A 20,522-nucleotide genomic window follows, 5' to 3' on the forward strand; every position below is an offset into this window, starting at 1 on the left:
CCCAAGGATGCTCTGTCGGCTGGTTACAGCCACAACATTTGTTCAAAGCCTGACAAGTGCTTAGCACCATTTCAAGGTGTCACATAGAGATACATGGGAAATGACAGTCATAGACACTACCTTAAGAGCACTTACAGTTTAATAGACAAGATAGCACAATTAAATGCCTGTATTCCCATATATGTACGATCCGGCCCTTGCTTACCTCTCCACTTACTCTATTTCTCTCATAGTATCTGTCACAAGCTACAATATTCAGTTTATTTATTTGTGTGCTTAATCATTACGGCTCCCCTGAGCTGAGATTTGCCTTGTATGCAACAGGGTGTCCATTCCAATTATTTACGGCTACCATCCCCAATCTCACCCACTGAAATAGAAATTCCCAGAGGACGGGGACCATGTCTATCTTATTAACCACTGTAAGCCCAGAGCTTAGCAAAATGTACCTAGCAGATTCTCAAAAAAATTTTTCAAGTAAACAAACAAATAAAATATTGAATAAATTAAGGCAGCAACAGCTACATAGAGGGATTACACAACATCTTCTGAGTGCCGCTAGTCATTCGATGATGCAAAATTAAGTGTGAACCTGGTTCAAAAACACAAGCAAATTTCTCAAAATATTTCGATGAGAAAAAAAAAAAATCTCCAGGCCCTGAAACTGACCGCAGATGCGTAAGTGAGCGTGGCCAGGATCAGCAGACCTTCCTGGCTAACCGGTAGATTCATGAGCCACTGAACTTTGGTCTGATCGTAGCAGGATTATAGCAACAACTAATACTCTTGTAAAGTAATAAAAATTGATCACCAGCAAAACACACATGAAAATGCAAACGTGATTCGTCTTTATTGAAAGGGGAAGTATCTTTGGTTAAATTATTCGATTCCTCCTTAACGATAGCCAAGCACCTTCGCCGCAACCACGTTCTCGTCACTGGGGCTGAGCCGGCGTGGGGAGCATGCGCTCAGAGAAGAGACATGAAGGAGAATAGCAGGCCCAGCACCACGGCGGAAGATGCTGCCTTTCCAGCACTGTCCGTGCCCCAGTATTTCTCATAGACGTCATCCAGGACCGAGAGTATAGCTGCCATGCTCTCCTCGCAGGTGGCCTGAATCTGTCCTTCTGGCAGAACAAATCCGTATGTACCATTGTCCCGCAGCTCAAACGTGTATGAGAAGGGGATCCCAATGTCCCGAGCCCAGTCTCTTGAAGACCCGGATGTGGCATCTACAAACAAAAGCATGAAGGCAGAGGTAGAAGTTATACTGGGAAAGGACACGTCTCCATGGCCATTTCAGGGAGGAAAGGCTCGGTGCAGGAAAATGAGTAGACTTTTTCATAGTAAGGATTCATGGGTAGTTGTCTTCTCCCTCTCGTTGAAACGAAGCCCCCGTAGGGCAGGAATTATGTCGTGTCGAACGTCTCTGTTCCCTCTCGCCCGTCTCCCAGAGTACCTCGCATCATGCCCGGCACATAGCAGAGGACTAGTTAAGCTTCTCAGCGGAATCAGAAACTAGGAAAACCCAGCATTATATGGCAAGTGAACTGACATATAAAGGAACTGAAGCAAAATGAGCAACAGGGAAAATATTATGCAAATATCATCCAGGTGGTCCTCAGGTGGGTGGGAGATGTGGTGGCTGAGGATGGGGAAAAGCAGTGCATTGTCCTTTTAACTAAATTTTTTATTGTCTTAGATCCTTTCTCCGAGCCCCACCTGCTTTGCTTTCTCAGCCTGATAGGCCCTCTGAGAACTGAATCAACTGACCAAGGGTCACTGGAAAATGTCCTTCCTGTTAACTCCTGTACCTTCTCACTTGCCAGCTCTTTTTAACTGAAGCCAGAGGGAGTTCTGGTATGCGCCAGTGTATTAATTTTTTTTTTTCTTTTAGCTCACACCTTATCCCTAGAGAGCATAATTCTAGATTGGTACAGATTCCCTTTTATCCTCAGTCATTTTGATTTGTACAACTTCCTGTTGACCTCTGGAGCTCTTCCGTCCTTCTCCTGCCCATCCCACTCCCCAAAGTCCACTGGTTTCTTTTGTTCCTTAGATACTATTGAAGAGGAGAAAAAAAAAGCTACTTACATAAAATATCTGCACTCGATCCAACTCTATAATTGGTTCCATGCTTTTCTTTCAATGCATTTGCTGCCTTCTGTCCAACTTGGATCTGTAGGTGGGAAATGCAGAGACAGATATCTGGTGTTAAAAATAAATCCAACAATCCAGAGGGTTTCATATTTTGTCCAAATCCTTTTCCAGAGTTCCAGACCATCTTCCTAACTTCCTATTGGACCTCTATACCTAGGTAGCCTGCTGGTACCTCCGACTCAAAACATTCACACCCAATTTCATCATTCCCCCACTAATAAGGCTATTCTGGTTTCCATATTTCTGATGCCCCATGCTCCTGCAAACACATGTAAAATCTTGCCCTCACCTTTGACTCTCCTTCTTTCAAATGGTTACCAAGTTGCATCTCCAGTGCCATCACCCTATTTCAGTCTCATTACCTCTGAAATGGACTATTGTCATCTTCTAGTAAGTTTCCCTTCCTTTCACCAATCCTTATCCTAACCGATCTCCTCTGGCTTCCAGGTGAACTTCTATAGAGTAGAACTATGATCATGATCTTGCTCAAAAGCCCTACGCTTAGCTGCCCATTGAATTAAGCCCAAGCTTCTCAGTTTCATATTTGAGATTGTAGGCTTATAGAATTTCAGAGCTGGAAGCAACACCCTTCCTCACACCTACCACCATGTTACCTGACTACACAGGAAATCCGTCAGAACCGGATGATTTCTAATGTTTCAACCTTGCTCTCTGCAGACCCTTTTCTGAGATCACAGCCACCAATACTGACAGATCAAGTGCATTGGCTATGTTTAGTAGCCTTCTGATAAATCTCCTCACGTACCCTTTCAACAGTCTTCTCTAAGTATTCTCCACCCCTGACTCCCTAATGTTTCCCCTTAGATTCTACACAAACACCACCCAAATCCTCCTCCCCACTCCCTGCCTAGACTGGGGTCTACCTTGGCTTTCTTTACCTCTTAGGGCAGCCTGACTGCTCTTGGAGATACATCAGTTCCCCTGACTTCTGACTAGGGATGAGTCTAACTTTAAATCTTGTCTTTTCCTTCCTGGTCCTGTGTTGTCCAGCTGAATCCTAAGGTATGACAGAGTGGCGCCTGGGTAGAGTAGGGATAGGCACAATGAAATTCAAAAGGAAGAGTGAGAAAGGTAGTAAGTCGTGGTGGGTCACATACAGCAGTTGAGAGCAGCATCCTTAGGGCATTTGGGACTTTCTGCGTGTGGTGAAAATAGAAGAAAAACCATTCAACTGAACATATGTATTTAAGATTTTCGCCTCTTTACTCAATACTGAGAATTCCGTCTTGGGCCATTCACCTTCTCTCTCTCTTCCTGAAAAGAGATTCTACGTCTGGCTTAGTTCCTGGTCTCACGTTGTCCGGAATTGACACGATGGGTAGTAAGGGCTAAAGACGCACAAGAAATAAAGCTGGTTTTCATCATTAACACTGCAAAGGGGTATAAGAGTTGTTTGTAGAAGAAGAGAAAATGATAAGAAGGAGAAGAAAGTCAGAGAGGGGATTTCTGGAGACAGAAATTCTGCTAAGGAAATAAAAATGAAAGGTGAAGAGAAAGGATCAGGGTAGTTGCTGTCCGTAAGTGAAATGAACAGCCAGGGGAAACAATTTCTGTGATTTACCAGCTATAGTTCCTTTCGAAGTTCTTTCAAAGTCCGGTAGAGATACAAATTGCTTTTAATTATTTGTCATTCCTACATGTCTCTGCATTTCTTTGAGTGAAACTACATGCTAACTGGTCCGTGTGGGCCTTAACTTGTATTTGGATTATATGGACCAGTTCCAGGCTACATTTTCCTTCCAAATGGCACTTGGATTTTTTTTTTCTTCTGCAGTTCACCCCAGATGATGATTTCCCTCTTCTGATTGCCAGCCATTACTTATTTTATCCTACGTAATTCCTTTCCCTCAAATCCTGGCTGTGAACTTCTGATTTTTTTTTTCAATGATTCCATTAGCAATTCTAATGGGGAAGTCGATAGGAGTAGGAAGAATAACATAGAATAACATATAGGAGAAGTATACAATGGCGGCCCTAGCTTATAGACTTGGTCCTTTCCAAGAAGATAAAATAAAATGCGAAGATTCTGACTTCTATCTTTAGGGGTGGACCTCCTGATTATTCTTCCCTCTCCGTTTGACACTATACCCCGAGGCCATACAGAGCCAATTTCTCTGCTGCCTTCTTCTCAGCCTACAGGAACTTCAGTCAAAATAATAAAAATCCCTTTGCCAGTAGCACATAGTTTACATTTCTAAAGACCTCAAGCCTCCTTCATAACTCCTTCACTGGGCCCAGAGAATTTCCTATAGTCGTATATGCCCAGGCAGACACACACAAAAAAGGTTGATGAAGGCCCTGGCATGTGTGTGGGGGGATGGAGCTTGGGATGGAATCTAGAAGTTGAGAAGGAAAGGGTTCAAATGAAAGAATGTCCGCATTTAAAACATTAGAATTTTTACAGCTATTCTAATTTCCAGAGCCATTTAGAACAGGGCTATATATAGTTATGTTTCCCCTACTTAGTGATTGCCAAGTTGTCTATCATGCAGTGTAATATTTATCATGATTTCTACAAATTTCTGGTTTTGTAAATATATGGAGATTAATTGCTAGTCTCTGGTAGTTGTAAATAGTACCCAAACTGGAAATCTCCTTAAACAGTTGGCTTGATTCCTTGCCTCTGTGCACTCTATCAAAGCTTACCCTTAGGTTCTTAACCCAAAACCACTGCTAGCTAGCTTCAACAAGGTTGACACAAGGTGGCAAAAATTTCACACTGTCTTTTTTAGAGATGATTGTTTATGCTAACTCTTCAGCTCCTGAGACTATAAGAGATACAGAATTGAAGCAACCTTTCTCAATTCAATGTCCCAGTTTCTGCCTGTCGTCCTAAAGTGTTCTCGGTAATTCCCACCTTGGAGTTACCGTCCAGTAGTGGTGAATCTGTGTGACAGGTCTCTCCTGCCCTCTTGCCTCTTCTAGCCTGTGGCCAGAGGGCTCTAACCAGAGAGCCAACAGCACAAGAACCTCTCACCTTTGCATACAAACTTTGCAAAATGGTCACCTAGTATCTGTTTTCCTGAGCCACAAAAGGAACAAAGTTCCCTAAAATTATACCGGGGTTACAGGCTGCTTTTTTATTTTGCTGGTGGAAGGCGTGTCCCATCAAAGATCTATAACGGCCTGTCTTTGGTGGTTCATTTGTGTTTGCCACAGATCCCTTTGAGCAGAAAGTAGACATCTACAACAAATGCCACAGAAACTGGGATATAAAAAGGGCTCTGGGCATCTCAGCTGAAAGCTCTGTTTCTACAGTTTCCTTTACAGAAGAAATGAGATTTCTAGAGCTCAGGGATAGGAAGAACTAGGACACAGTGGTCTGGGCATCTAAGTTGATAGGAGTTCCTAGAAGTTGCAAGCCGTTTCAGAGCAGAGAGGCAGTATGAAGTGACTAAATGAATGTAGCCTCTGGAGTCTGAAGACACGAGTTCCAGTCCGGACTCCACCAACCACTGCCTGGGTCCCCAGGCCTCTGTGATCGCAATAACAAGTGTTGATGAGCATGTGGGGCAATTCCCTTGCCGGAATAGAAAATGGTGCAGTCCCTGTGGAAAACAGTATGTTCCTCATAAAATTAAAAATGATTCATCGATTCATTTGATGATTCATCGATTCCATGTCTGGTGGTATACCCCCAAAATTGAAAGTGGGATCTCAAAAGAATATCTTTGTATACCTATGTTCATAGAGGCATCATCTGCAATAGCCCAAAGGTGGAAGCAATTCAAATATGCACTGATGTATAAAGAAAATGTGATACGTACACATGATGGAATACAAAGCCTTAAAAAGGAAGGGGATTCTGACATATGACACAACATGGATGACCCTTGAGGGCATTATGCTACAGGAAATGAGCCCGTCACAAAAAGACAGATATCATAGGATCCTACTTGTAGGAGGTTATCTAGAGCGGTCAAGCTCCTACAAAGTGAAAGCAGAATGGTGGTCGACTGGGAGCTGTTTCTAATGGGTAGCGAGTGCCAATTATGCACGACAAAAGAGTTTTCTCGAGATTAGTTGCACAATAATGTGAATGCACTTAACACTCCCGAACTGCCCGCTTAAAAATGGCGAATTTTAGGTCATTCCAATTTTGTCAAAATTAAAAATCGAAAAAAAAATTAATGCTTTACAAAAGATACCAAGCATTCCAACAATTCTAAATGTCCTCTCCCTTTACTTTGTGTCTTTTGTCCTCGGGTTCCTGAAAGGGCAAAGACACCTGTCCTTTTCAGCACTTTTGCCCGGTGCTCGGGTAAACACAGCTTCAGAAGAGCCAGGTGAGACAAAGTGCAGTTTCCCTGCCCGGCTTGGGCCTCGCGGGCGCTCCCCCTTACAGACATTCCTAGGCAAATACTAGAAGCAGAGCTTAGAAGAAAATAAAGCATTGTGTTTAGCAGAGAAGAGAGCAGATATTATTTAGCCATGTTATTTTAGATATGCCATATTCCACTAACAGCTGGCAAGTTCTTTAAAGCACGGTTCAAAAGCTATAATTGCTGAACGGAGCTTCAAGAGAATTTACAGAAATGAAAGCACATTCCTGCAGATTATTAACATAATCGTCTCATTTATATTATAGACGAATACCTAAGATGTCTCCCAACTTGACACTTTGTGAAACAGGTAGTTAATTAATGTAGGTAAAGCAGCATTTAACCTGAAGCCTTCCCAGCAGGCGTCTGGCAAGGTGTAAAAAGCAGACGAAAGAAAATAAGGAAGAGCAGGGAGAACAAAAGCGGGGCTGGAGCCAAAATCTCGAAAATGGAAACCGAGGAAAGGAAGGCAGGGGTCCCATGGAGGCTTTTGTTAAGACTCTGCTGCTGTGGGCTTACCAGCTCCTCGTGGTTACTGGACTTATTTTTAGTGTAGCCATAAGGAGTGAGAATGAGCTGCCCAAAAGAGTGCATGGTCAGGAAGCACACGATGTTGTCCTTCTTGCTCTCTATGAAGCTGGAGACAGCTTTTGTCTCCGGTTCCGATACCGGTCCTGTCCCGCAGAACGTTATATCTTGGCAGTTTCTAGATGCGCCGATGCCTGGAATATACGGGACACCACGGGAAGGTCAACATGATGCCAGCTGAGAACTGAGGACAAGGAGTCACCCTTGCTCAGGGCAACCCGTGGGTGGAATCAGGGTTTTTCCTGGCTTGTCGAAGTTAGTTCCGGTCAAATTCGCGAACGAGGATGGTCACTCAAGGAGGAACTCAGAAAGGCAGGAGGGCTGGCGTTCAGACTTAAGAGACAAACTCCACGCTTCCATGGGCTGCGGGGGGCGATGCAAAATGAAATGGCATTCCTTTTACTTAAATCTGTGCGGGGCCCTGAAACAGACGTTTGGGAACCAGTTCGTGGGTTCCCAGGTCAGGCTCTGCCATAGCCTTATTGGCCTAAGTCTCTTTCACTGACTTTCTGGCTTCCACATCATGAGAGTTGTTTTGCAAGGACGCAGTAGCCTGTTCTCACTGATAGTATAAGGACCATCAGCCGCACACCTTGTACGCACTGGGCGCTGTGGTTGGCTCCTCCTCTGTTCAAACTGATCAAATCTCCACAACAATCTACCGATTGGATGGTATGACTACGGGCCACATTTTATTATTTTATTTTATTTTATTTTAGCTTAGTTTAGCTTAATTTAGCTTAGTTTAGCTTAGTTTAGCTTAGTTTAGTTTAATTAATTAATGAATTTATTTTGAGAGAGAGAGAGGAGGGGAGGGGCAGAGAGAGAGAAGGAGAGAATCTTGAGCAGGCTCCACGCTGTCAGTGCAGAGCTCGACTTGGGGGTTTTGCATCTCAGGAGCCATGAGACCATGACCTGAGCCGAAATCAAGAGTTGGATGCTTAACCAACGGAGCCCCCCGGGGCGCCCCCACCACCCCAGGCCCCATGTTAAATAAGAGAAAACTAAAGCAGAGAAAGATGAAGCAATTTTTCCAAGACCATACAGCTGTCAAGTCTGAATTTTAACCCTTATCATCTGGTTTTTAAGCAGACTGCTCTGAACTATTTTTTTTTTTTTTTTTACCTCTTTATTTGCTGCTGATTCCTTGGGGATGTTGAGATTCAGAAACATGAAAATGCTTTAAGAAAGAAATGTTTGCCTTATTTACTTCTGCCTCCCTGCTATAAAAATAATCTTCACGGATAATTCTCTGACTTTTCTTTTCTTTACAAAAATTCGTATATTTAAAAATAAGGTGTGGGGCACCTGGGTGGCTCAGTTGGCTAAGTGTCCGACTCTTGATTTCAGCTCAGGTCATGATCCCATGGTTCATGAGAAAAACCCAGCATTGGGCTCCATGTTAATAGTGTATAGCCTATTTGGGATTCTCTCTCTCTCTCTCTCTCTCTTTCTCTCTCTCTCTCTCCCTTTCTCTCTCTCTCTCTCTTTCCCTCTCTCAAAATAAATAAACTTAAAAAAAAGAATTGAAGTTTTAAAAAATAAGTAAAAATAAGGTGATAGATTTCAAACATATTCACTTTGATCTAGGTTTTCTTTGCCCTTGTTTACCCCATCCCACTTGATGAGAGTCCTGCATTTGAGTGTTGCTGGTTCTTACTATATAGATGTCATTCCTTAGAACAAAAACACTGGTCAAGAAGTCCAGAGAGTTGTGCAAAATTAGCTGTCTGCTTTTGTAAATTATATCCCTAGTAGTTCACCTCGGTCCTAGCTTCTCCTCTCTGTTTTTTGTTCAGCAGGTCATCTACTAAACATGTACTTACTGCACCACGATACATTGAAATTTCGATTGAGATCTGTCCCAAAACATGTGCCATTATTGTGTGATGAACGGGATTTCCTCCAAAGCCGATCCTGTAACAGAGGAACATAGAGATGCTGCTGTTCTAAGGTCTCATAAATCACAGTGTTGGTAATGACTGGGTGGCTCTCAAACATAAAAATATTCTCTAGGATTGTCTGGAAAAACTTGCCTTTAACATAATGAAGCTCGTGCGTGTAATTTTTAGTCTCACAGAGGGGCCAGCAACCCCCAATAACAGAAACATCTGTACAATCCAAGCGTACCTACATGTAAACCATCAAATTGGAGGGAGTATGGCCTTTTCCTCATGAGCAGATGAGCAGTGCCTGGTGGACGTGATCTGCTTAATCAGGGATAGCTTCAGAGAGTCATTTTTTATGTCCGAGTGATACAGGATGAAAGGTAAATAGCTTGGCAGATGGAAAAGGGCTGTTCCAGGTGTATCAGTGATGGTCTCTGCACATTTCTGGAAGCAAAAGACTGATGAGCAGAGATGAAGATAAAGACAAGTTTCTCCAGACAAGCTCAGAGGAAAGAATTTGATTCACACCCACGCCGAAAGCCTATTGCAGAGAAAGGGGTCCCAGGAACAGCTTTTGGAGGAGCAAAGGGAGAGAGGGAGGAATGGATACTCTTTAGAAACAGGGCTTCTTGTTTGTGGAGTGATATGCTTTAGTGAGATTTTAAAGAGGAAGCTTTCTACTAACTAAAAACCTTACGAGATATTGGTTCCCTGTGTGAATGATCACAATGAAAAATGAAAGTTGGGTTAGAGTTTATATATCATTTGTGCCCCTCATGCTTCAAAACTAGGTGGATACTAGGCAGCATATGAATCTTACACCAATCTGGCAAGCAATCCCCAAACTTTAAGGAGGTGGAGTTGGAGTTGGAGAAACGCTAACTCTGGCTGGAAAACTGGGGATACGTTAAAAACAAACAAACATAAAAATATGTGTTGGATTTCAACTGTAAAAAGACCTCAGCTCTCTCAATCCTAAACCCGGTGTAGATTGTTGGCTTAACATTATTGAGTTGATTTTTATTCCAAATGGGGTTTCTTTCTTTCCATGGCCACAAAACATGTTGGTCGCTCCAACGACTAAGGTCAGAAAAACGAACCTGAGTCAAGATCTAGTTCGTGAACTCATTCCAGAACCAGACTCGACGTACTCACAGTTGTCCAAGTGTAGATATAACCATCTATGTTCAGAACGGGAAGCACATAGAAGTCCAGGTTTCTAAGCAACTTTTTTATCCTTGAGTCGTCTTTATAGTTTTGTAGAATCTGAAAATTTAAGAGAGAAACATTTGGAATGCTCCTGGGAAGAGATATTTTCTTTCAATTTTCTAACAATTTCAACTTAATTACAAGAGGTGATTGCACATGGAACTTCTACCCTTCTACCCTCCAGCCTGCCTCAGTTGTCCTGTTTGTTCTGGTAGTGGTTCTCAAGCTTCATTGTGCATCAGAATCACCTGGAGGGCTTGTTAAAATATACACATCCTGGCTCTCTTCCCTCCTTTCCATCCCCTACCCCTAATTCCCTAGGTCTAATGTGGTAGGAATTTGCATTTCTAACAAGTTCCCAGTTATGTTGATGCTGTTGATCTAGGAACCGCACTTTGAGAACTACTCTTTGTAGGTATCTCTCTGTTGGTTTCTCAAGACTTATAGGGTCCAGCTAATAGGTAACAATTCACTGAGCAAGGTATTTTCCACATGCTAAATCTCTCCATCCATACAACAGACCCCCTGAAGAAGCCACTCCATGCTCCTTCTGCTGGTGAAAAAGTAGGGATCTTAGTGTTAGAAAAATTGCCCAAAATTATTTGAAAAAGACAGCACCAGGCTTTACTCATCTCTGACTTCCAAGGTGTGTTGTCATATACATTTAGGTATGTTAACCTTCCAGTAAAAATGATTTGGGATCCACTAAAAAGAGATCAGAATACCTAACCCAGTTTTCAGTAAAGCTCCTTATACATTCCATGTTCCTCGGGGTGAAGGAGTAATTCATGCCTACATGTGAAAGAAGCATGCTTTCTAAATAGCTGTTGTGACACGTATTTTGTTGGGGGGTTAACCATTATAAGAAAACTAGAGAGGGACGCCTGGGTAGTTCAGTCATTTGAGCGGCCAACTTCAGCTCAGGTCATGATCTCATAGTTTGTGAGTTTTAAGACCTGTGTCTGGCTCTGTGATGACAACTCAGAGCCTGGAGCCTACTTTGGATTCTGTGTCTCCCTCTCTCTCTGCCCCTCCCCCCTCTCAAAAATAAATCAGCATAAAAATAGAAAAGGAAAGAAAAGGAAGCTAAAGACACACTTACTTCTTTCACAAACCATTGGCAAAAAGCTGGGGCAATCCATTCCCTGGCATGAATTCCACAGTCCATCCAAATGATCTTCTTGGGATTATTGGATGGTTGGCTGATCTGGAGGGACATTCATGCTCTGTTACCAATTGCTTATAATCATAAGCCACCATGCAAAGTTATCAGGGTTTGTTTATTCCCCCACAGGTCCCTTTCTTCCTCAACTCTGTGGTTCCAAGCACGAGGCAGGGATGATGGCAGAGACATTTACCGATATGACCCTTTCCATGGCGGCTCTTGCTCTCCTGCTAGGTACCTTGGCTGCTATTCTTAGGACCATATTCTGACTCCCCATGTCCCCCACCCAAAGCCTGGCCTTCCCTTCACCCCTATTTCCTAATTATAAATAAAGGCAGAAACCCCCAAGTTATAAACCAGGAGACCAAGTCTTCATAAACCTTATAAAGGCTTACCACATAGGATTCACTCAGAGTGGTAAAGTACCTACAAGAGGTAAGGTTCAAGTAGTTAAAGATGAATCCGGGTCTTCATTTAAACTTCTTGGAACTGTTGGGGTGCCTGGGTGGCTCAGTCGGTTAAGCACCCGACTTCGGCTCAGGTCATGATCTCATGGTCAGTGAGTTCGAGCCCCGTGTCGGACTCTGTGCTGACAGCTTGGAGCCTGCTTCAGATTCTGTGTCTCCCTCTCTCTCTGACCCTCCCCCATTCATGCTCTATCTCTCTCTGTCTCAAAAATAAATACTTTAAAAAATTTTTTTAACTTCTTGAAACTGTGAATGGATCCAAATACGTAACCTCCTGCAATATCTACTAAATTCATTAACTTCCCCTATTCCTTAGAGACTCTTTCAATCCCAGTCAACCAAATCTTCTTTCCTTTCTCCCTGTGCCATTCTTGAACATCAGTTCAGCCTTACTCCAGTAAGAAAGATCCCCTCCTCTTTCAGAGGGGTGGGGTGAGTGGGGATTAACCTGGCAAGTGTGGATTCCCTTTGATGGAAAAGAGGTTGTGAACACTCCCAAGTTTGTAACAGTCATATCTGTTTTGAATGTAAATGGCCTAGACTCTAGTCATTGAAAGCCTTTGGAAGAGGTTGATCAAGACTCTCCCTCTTTATCAATGAGAAATTTACAAATTGAGATAAATACAAGACTGGATTCATCATATTCAAGGAACTTTTCCCTCTAACCTCACCCATTTTCAAAACTGCCAGCATATTTCCTAATCTACCTTTTATCTTAACTCTCTTTTATAATTACCCCTTTTATGAGTGTGTGTATTTGGTGATTAGTTTCTTTTTATTGCTTCCTTATTCTTTAAAATATGCCCCAGGCAGAGGATATTTACACATCTTTTTTGGCTGACTTAGCTCAGAGTTTGATGGCCTATTGAAAATCAGGTAGGTAGTGAATGAACCAATCATTCACTCGATTCCTGAGTAAATTCTATTTCAGAGCCAATACAACTTATTTTTTTGTAGTTATAGATAACTCTCAAATTTGGGAATGTGCTTTGTAAATTAATATGTCTACAATAAGTGGTAATAGGGCAGTGAACCAAGGAATTAAGGTAATTCTCAGCCTTCTCACTCACCTTCAAATAATACATGGGCCGGGTCTCATAGGTCATTCCCAAGAAATGCTGTGTCACGACTTCTGCGTACTTCTCACTTATCTGGATCATCCACTGATAGATCTGAAACAGTCAGGAAGGACTGCGGATATCAATAAGAAAATCGTTTGCTTGCCTCTAATTAAGATAACTGCTTCTCTCATTAAGAAACTGAACTCTGGACTATTTGTTCTACATTACAACGACTGTGTGCTAAACAAACTACAAGACTCAACCAATAAACTACCACTGACTGCCTCCCATTTTCTTTAAAGATCTACTCTGCCACCCAATCTTAGAACACCTTATTGAACTTTACAAATAAATTATTGAGAATTCATAGTTTCAATAATCCACTGATAACAGGGAATATCAGAACATCATACTGGGGCAACTGGGTGGGGTGGCTCAGCCAGTTAAGCAACCGACTTCGGCTCAGGTCGTGATCTCACAGTTCATGGGTTTGAGCTCTGTGTTGGGCTCTGTGCTGTCAGCTCAGAACCTGGAGCCTCCTTCAGATTCTGTGTCTCCCTCTCTCTGCCCCTCACCCACTCATACTCTGTCTTTCTCTCTCTCTCAAAGACGAATAAACATTAAAAAAATTTTAAAGAAACATCGTACAATAACACGTCCTTCAAATGGTCACACACCTCTAGGCTTCCATGTGGTACCCAATCATGCCAGAAGTTTCAGTCAGGCTTTTGGGGGATCTTTTTGGATCCCAGCAATATCCTTTGCTAATGCCCATGGATCCAAGATTAGAGAGGAGCTGGATATGCCCTTTACAGAACATGCCAATAGAAGTTCCTCAATCAATCCCAAATCAATCATTTTGATTCATGTGAGGAGACCTGAATGGATGTTGATTTAATTAAAAGTCTTATACGATGCTTGGAAAAGCAGTCTTATACCTTCACCTGTATGTCAGTACTATGGGATTCTATAATGGTGAATGGAATAAGGGAATTCGTAAACATAAAATATATTAGGATAGCCATTATCCTATTGAGTGTGGGACAGTCCCACACTCAATATCTGTATAGTTGAAACATCTCTTCCATAAGAGTTATGGTAAATAGCAATAATTACTTTGGGATAACAAATATTCTATTCAAAGAATTTGTATCTCGATTGAGATACATGGAATATCTGTAGATAAAATTCGTTATTATAACACTAGTAATAGGTCAGTGGGGTTTTTTCAACTCAGTTCTGTTAACTGAAGAGAGCAACAGCTTATCACGTGGGTATTGTGCATGCTTCTTGATGGCACTGAGTCAAATGAAGGTGTCTTAAGCCGTGGGAGGGCTACAAATAACAGCACAGCAGCAGCAATTATGTCTTTATTGTTTAATTTTTTAAATGTTTATTTATTTTTGAGAAAGAGAGAGACAGAGTGTGAGTGGGGGAGGGACAGAGAGAGAGAGACACAGGATCCGAAGCAGACTCCAGGCTCTGAGCTGTCCTCACACAGCCCGATGTGGGGCTCGAACCCATGAACTCTGAGATCATGACTTGAGCTGAAGTCAGACACTTAACCGACTGAGCCCCCCAGGCACCCCCCTTCATCGTTTAATCAGATGTAGCATAGTGTATTCCATTCACTCTCACAGAAAAGCTGCAAGATAGGTACTGATTTCCTGTTTGGCAGACGAGGAAACTGAGGATCAAGGAGGTTAAATGTTTCGGTCAAGGTCACAGAGAAAGTGGCCAAGGCAGGTGTGACCTTTCCTGATACCAGAGCATAATCTTTCCAGGGGCCTTACTGTGCCTTCTTCAAATTTTTAGAATCTTTACTGCTTGAGGGTGATTGTTACAGAAGAATGTGTAAATTTGTTCCTGCATTCTTTGAAAAAAAATTCTGGAAATTATTAATAGACCCCCCCCCAAATGCGGAGAGAATTAATGATAAAGCCTATTTGGAAAGCCACTTGGGCATTTATACAAAAATTTAGATGTGCTTATCCTTTAACCCAGAGTTTCTATTTCTAGAAAATTTATACTTCGAAAAAAGCTTGGCATAAAGTCACAAATATGTCTATAGAGCAGCTAATTCTTTCCTGTATCCAGTTTCAAAAACAACAACATCTTAGTAGCAATACAAATATTTCTTTAAAAAAATTTTCCCTGTGTCCTTGCTCACCTCCTCCATGGTGTGATATCTGGTATAGGAATAGGCGTCCAGGCCTCTCCTCTGGCTCACTGTCTCTTCCACAACTTCTCGTCTGTGTTGTGCTAGGGATCTGCAGAAGAAAGCCAGACTGAAAGCAGGGAAGAAACTCGGATGTCCTGAACAGTGAAAAGCTGATAAAAAGGTGGTCAGAAGCGATGAGAACAGGGTTTGGAGGAGAAAAAGTCAATGTTAGCGTCTTCTCGCTGTGACTTACTGACTGTGAGACCTTGGGCAACAATTGAGTCCCTCCAAACTGTAGTTTCTTCATCAGTTGAGTGAGGGGAGGACAGCCACCCCAATCTTGCAAGGAAGCTGAGATAATTCAGTAAGATGTTGTAGACGAACATACTTTTAAATTTGTAAAAGAAGTAACAGCTATGATTTATTGAACTGAAACTTATCATGAGACACTCAAGGAATTTTTTTATTTTTTTTAATGTTTATTTTATTTGTGAGAGACAGAGAGAGACAGCAGCAGGGGAGGGGCAGAGAGGGGGGGGAGACACAGAATCCGAAGCAGGCTCCAGGTTCTGAGCTGTCTGCACAGAGCCTGACGTGGGGCTCGAACCCAGAGCCGTGAGATCATGACCTGAGCCAAAGTTGGGCGCTTAACAGACTGAGTCACCCAGGGAGACACTCAAGCAATTTAAATCTCCTTCACTTCTCTTGACCACTCTGGGATAGGTACTCATAGTATCCCCATTTCAGAGATGAAGAAATTGAGTCACAGGGAAAGTGTTGGGATTGACGATAACTGACAGCCTGATTGAAGAGCCTGCAGTATTCTTTAAATCATTTTTAAAATGTTTTTGAAGTATGATTAACATACAGTGTTACATTAGTTTCTGTTATACAATATGGTGATTCAACAATTCTATACATTTCTCAGTACCTATCATGATAAGTGCACTCGTAATCCCTTTACCTATTTCACCCATATCCCCATTCACCTCCCCTCTGGCAGCCATCAGTTTGTTCTTTGAATTTAATAGTTTGGTTTTTCTATTCGTCTCTTTTTTTTCTTTGTTCGTTTGATTTGTTTCTTAAATTCTACATATGAGTGAAATCATGTGGTATTTGTCTTTCTCTGTCTGACTTACTTCATTTAGCATTACGCCCTCTAGGTTCATCCAGGTTGTTGCACACAGTAAGATCTCATTCTTTTTTACGGCTGAGGACTATTCAATACATGTATTATAATAGGAGAAGATAGGCTAAAATAGGCAGAGAGGAAAGGCTTAGGATCTGAGTTCACGGGGGGGGGGGGGGGGGGACACATATTTTGCAACAATGCTGGGAGTGTCTGACCACAGCAAACCCCCTCAAGGCTTAAGGTTCCTCTTAAGAATGTAACAGAACCCCCCCCCCACCTCTGATTTCCCTCAGGAATTTGACAAAAGACCTAGGTTCTGCCAGAAACCACCCCTCATACAATGGAAACTAGCCAATCAGGGACGGAGAACTCAGCACCTAGCCAACAAGGGTAGAACATGAGAAGGAACAAGGGAGAAGTGAAGGGGAAGGGGAGGGCTGACCAGAACCTTATAAAACAAGGACCCTTGCCTATAGTCCTGGGGCATTCACTTCTGAATGTCCCTTCTCTGTAAAGAGAGCTTTCCTGCTATTCTTCCTTTCTAATCTTTTTTTTTTTAATTTTTTTTTTTTACATTTTATTTATTTTGGGGACAGAGAGAGACAGAGCATGAACAGGGGAGGGGCAGAGAGAGAGGGAGACACAGAATCGGAAGCAGGCTCCAGGCTCTGAGCCATCAGCCCAACGCGGGGCTCGAACTCACAGACCGCGAGATCGTGACCTGAGCTGAAGTCGGATGCTTAACCGACTGCGCCACCCAGGCACCCCATCTTCCTTTCTAATCTTATACTCTGATAAACTTTTGCCTGCTGCTCATTTTGTGTCCACCTCTTCATTCTTTGAAGTGGCAAGACAACAAATCCCGGGTATTGTGGTTAAAGAAAATCCTCCAACAGTATTGTATATTTATAATACTCCATTATATAGATACATATATAATGTGTGCATATATATATATACACACACACACATACACACATATATATATCCACCCCCCACACACACACACATATCAATAACCCACATCACAGTGGAACATTTGTTATATTCAATGAACCAACATCAACAGACACATCTTTATTTTTCAAAGTCCATAGTTTACATTAGGGTTTACCCTTGGTGTTATACATTCTATGGATTTAAACAAATGTATGATGAACTGTATCCACCATTGTAGTATCATAGAGTCTCACTGTCCTAAAAATCCTCTGTGCTCTGTTAATCCCTGTCCCCCATCCCCCAACCACTGGCAAACACTGATATCTTTACTGTCTTCATTGTTTTGCCCTTTCCAGAATGTCACAGAACTGGAATTACACAGGGTGTAGCCTTTCAGACCGACTTCTTTCACTTAGTAACATGCATTTAACTTACCACCATGTCTGTTCATGGCTTGATAGCTCATTTCTTTTTAGAGTTGTCTCACATTTCATTGTCTGGATTTACCACGGTTCATTTATCCATTCACCTACCAAAGGACATCTTAATTGCTTAACTGGCAATCATGAACAAAAATATCACAAACATCTGTGTGCAGGGCTTTGTGTGGACATAATTGCCAATTCATGTGGGTAAATCCCAAGACACATGATTACTGGGTCATATGGTTAAGAGTATGTTTAGTTCTGTAAGAAATTACCAAATTGTCTTCCAAAGTGGCTATACCATCCTGTGTTTCCACCAGCAATCTCTGAGAGTTCCTGTTGCTCTACCTTCTTCACCAGCATTTGGTGTTGTCACTGTTCAGGATTTTGCCCATTCTAAGTATGTAGTGGTATCTCATTGCTTCCACTTGCAGTTCCCCAATAACATGATGTCGAGCATCTTTTTGTACCCTCACTTGCCATCAGTAGATCTTCTTTGGTGAGGTATATGTTCTGGTCTTTGGCACATGTTTAACTTAGGTTTTTAATTTTCTTATTGTTAAGTTTTAAGAGTTCTTAGTATATTTTTAAATAACAGTCCTTTATCAGACGCATGTCTTGCAAATATTTTCCCCCAGTTTATGGCTTGTCTTCTCATTCTCCTGACATTGTCTTTTGCAGAGTAGAGTTTTTTAATTTTAATGAAATCCAAGCTATCAATTATTTCTTTCATTAATTGTGCTTTTGGTGTTGTATTTAAAGTCTTGCATTATCGGGGCGCCTGGGTGGCGCAGTCGGTTAAGCGTCCGACTTCAGCCAAGTCACGATCTCGCGGTCCGGGTGTTCGAGCCCCGCGTCAGGCTCTGGGCTGATGGCTCAGAGCCTGGAGCCTGTTTCCGATTCTGTGTCTCCCTCTCTCTCTGCCCCTCCCCCGTTCATGCTCTGTCTCTCTCTGTCCCCAAAATAAATAAACGTTGAAAAAAAAATTTTTTAAAGTCTTGCATTATCTTCTAGAAGTTTTATGGTTTTGCATTCTACATTTAGGTCTGTTAATCCAATTTGAGTTCATTTTTATGAAGGGTATAAGGCCTATGTCTAGATTCACTTTTTGTTGTTAGGCATGTAGATACCCACTTGTTCCAGTACCATTTGTTGAAAAGACTATTTTGCTCTATTGTGTTATCTTTGTTCTTTTGTCAAAGATCAATTAATTATATTTACGTGGGTCTATTTCCGGGCTTTCTATTCTGTTCCAGTGATCTGTTTGTCTCTTCTTTTCATCGATACCACACTGTCTTCATTACTGTAACTTTATCATAAGTCTTGAAGTCAGGTAGTTTCAGTCCTGCAACTTTGTTTTTCTTCAATATTGTGTTGGCTATTCTGAGTCATTTGTCCCTCCATATAAACTCTAGAATCAGTTGGTCAATATCCACAAAATGATCTTCCGGGATTCTTATGGAGATTTCATTGAATCTATAGATCAACTTGGGAAGAATTGACAATAGTGAGCCTTCCTATCTATTAATATGGAACATCTCCCCATTTATTTGGTTCTTCTTTGATACCTTCCACTAGAGTTTTATAGCTTTTCTGATATAGATCTTGTGCATATTTTTTTAGGCTTATACCTAAGTATCTTATTTTGGGAGGTGATAATATAAATGATAATATGCTTTTATTTTCAAATCTCTCTTATTCATTGATGTTATATACAAAATCAATTGACTTTCATACATCAACCTTGTGCCTTACAACCTTGCTTAATTGCTTCTTAATTCCAGGATGGGTTTTTTGTCAGTTCTTTCAGATTGTCTACATGGGTGATCATGTCATCTGTGCACATAGTTTTCTTTCTTCCTTCCCAGTCTGTATACCGTTTGTTTCCATTACCTGTCTGATGGTATTAGCTAAAACTTCCAGTGCAACGTTCAAAAGTAGTTGTGAGAGTGGACATCCTTGCCTTGTTTCTAATCTAAGCGGAATGTTTCTAGTTTCTCACCGTGAAGTATGATGTTAGCTGTAGATTTTTTTGTTGCTACTCTTTACGATGTAAAGGAAGTTCCCCTCTATTCCTAATTTACTGAGTTTTTATCAGGAATGGGTGCCGGTGTTTGTCAAATGCCTTTTCTGTATCTATTGATTCTGCATCATATGAGTTTTTATTTCTTTGCCTATTGGTGTGATGGATTTGCATTAGTTGATTATCAAACATTAAACCAGCTCTACACGCTTGAGATAGATTTCAGTTGGTGGCTGTGATGTATAATTATTTTTATATATTGTTGGATTCAACTTGCCAGTATTTTGTTGTAGATTTTTATATCTATGTTTATGTGAGATATTGATCTGTAGTTTTGTTTTGTGTTTTTTTTTCATAATGCTGTTTTTCTGATTTTAGTATTCGGGTAATGCTGATCTCATTGAATAAGTCAGGAAGTATTTCTTCTGTTTCCATCTTCTGATACAGACTGTACAGAATTGGTAAAATTTTCTTTCAGTGTTTGCTAGAACTCATCAAAGGCCCCATTGGGGCCTGAGCTTTCTGTTTTGGACAGGTATTAATTATTAATTATATTTCTTTAATAAATATAGGCCTACTCAGATTGTCTATATATTCTTCATCTTTTGATAAACAGTTTAATAAAACTATTCAGTTCCGCTCCTCTATGTCAGATATTGTGCCAGCACTTAAGAGAATATATTCATGCACGTTATATAATTTATTCTCATTACAACCCTGTGAAATGTTATCACCCATGTTTTATGAATAAAACAACTGAGGCCAAGAGAAATTCAGTAACTTGCAAACGGTTGCGGAACTAGTAAGTCGAACAGCTAGTACCCTATCTCTAAGTCATGCAACCGTTTGATAAATATTTTAGTTTCCTAGCTAAAAGGCTTTATTTAAGCAAGAAGTATATAATATTTTCATTATGAGCACATACCAACTGATACTTCATTCACCCAACAAATATGTATGG

General features: G+C 41.4%; 1 protein-coding gene across 1 annotated transcript in view; it reads right to left on the reverse strand.

Annotated features, from left to right (window-relative positions):
- Positions 1-968: 968 nt before the first annotated feature.
- CPO (carboxypeptidase O) overlaps positions 969-20,522 on the reverse strand; it is a 29,929-nt gene continuing 10,375 nt past the window's right edge. Inside the window, exons 4-11 of the mRNA XM_047082232.1 lie at positions 15,052-15,151; positions 12,891-12,992; positions 11,291-11,395; positions 10,135-10,245; positions 8,917-9,007; positions 7,022-7,224; positions 2,094-2,178; positions 969-1,231 (exon numbers count right to left, since the gene is read on the reverse strand). Coding sequence (XP_046938188.1) covers positions 969-1,231; positions 2,094-2,178; positions 7,022-7,224; positions 8,917-9,007; positions 10,135-10,245; positions 11,291-11,395; positions 12,891-12,992; positions 15,052-15,151 — 1,060 coding nt within the window. The remainder of the gene's footprint in view (positions 1,232-2,093; positions 2,179-7,021; positions 7,225-8,916; positions 9,008-10,134; positions 10,246-11,290; positions 11,396-12,890; positions 12,993-15,051; positions 15,152-20,522) is intronic.

This window comes from Lynx rufus, unplaced genomic scaffold (genome assembly GCF_022079265.1).
Source record: "Lynx rufus isolate CCGP_SWC_20201006 ecotype Redwood Valley unplaced genomic scaffold, mLynRuf1.p SCAF_2, whole genome shotgun sequence".
Classification (NCBI taxonomy): Eukaryota; Metazoa; Chordata; class Mammalia; order Carnivora; family Felidae; genus Lynx; species Lynx rufus.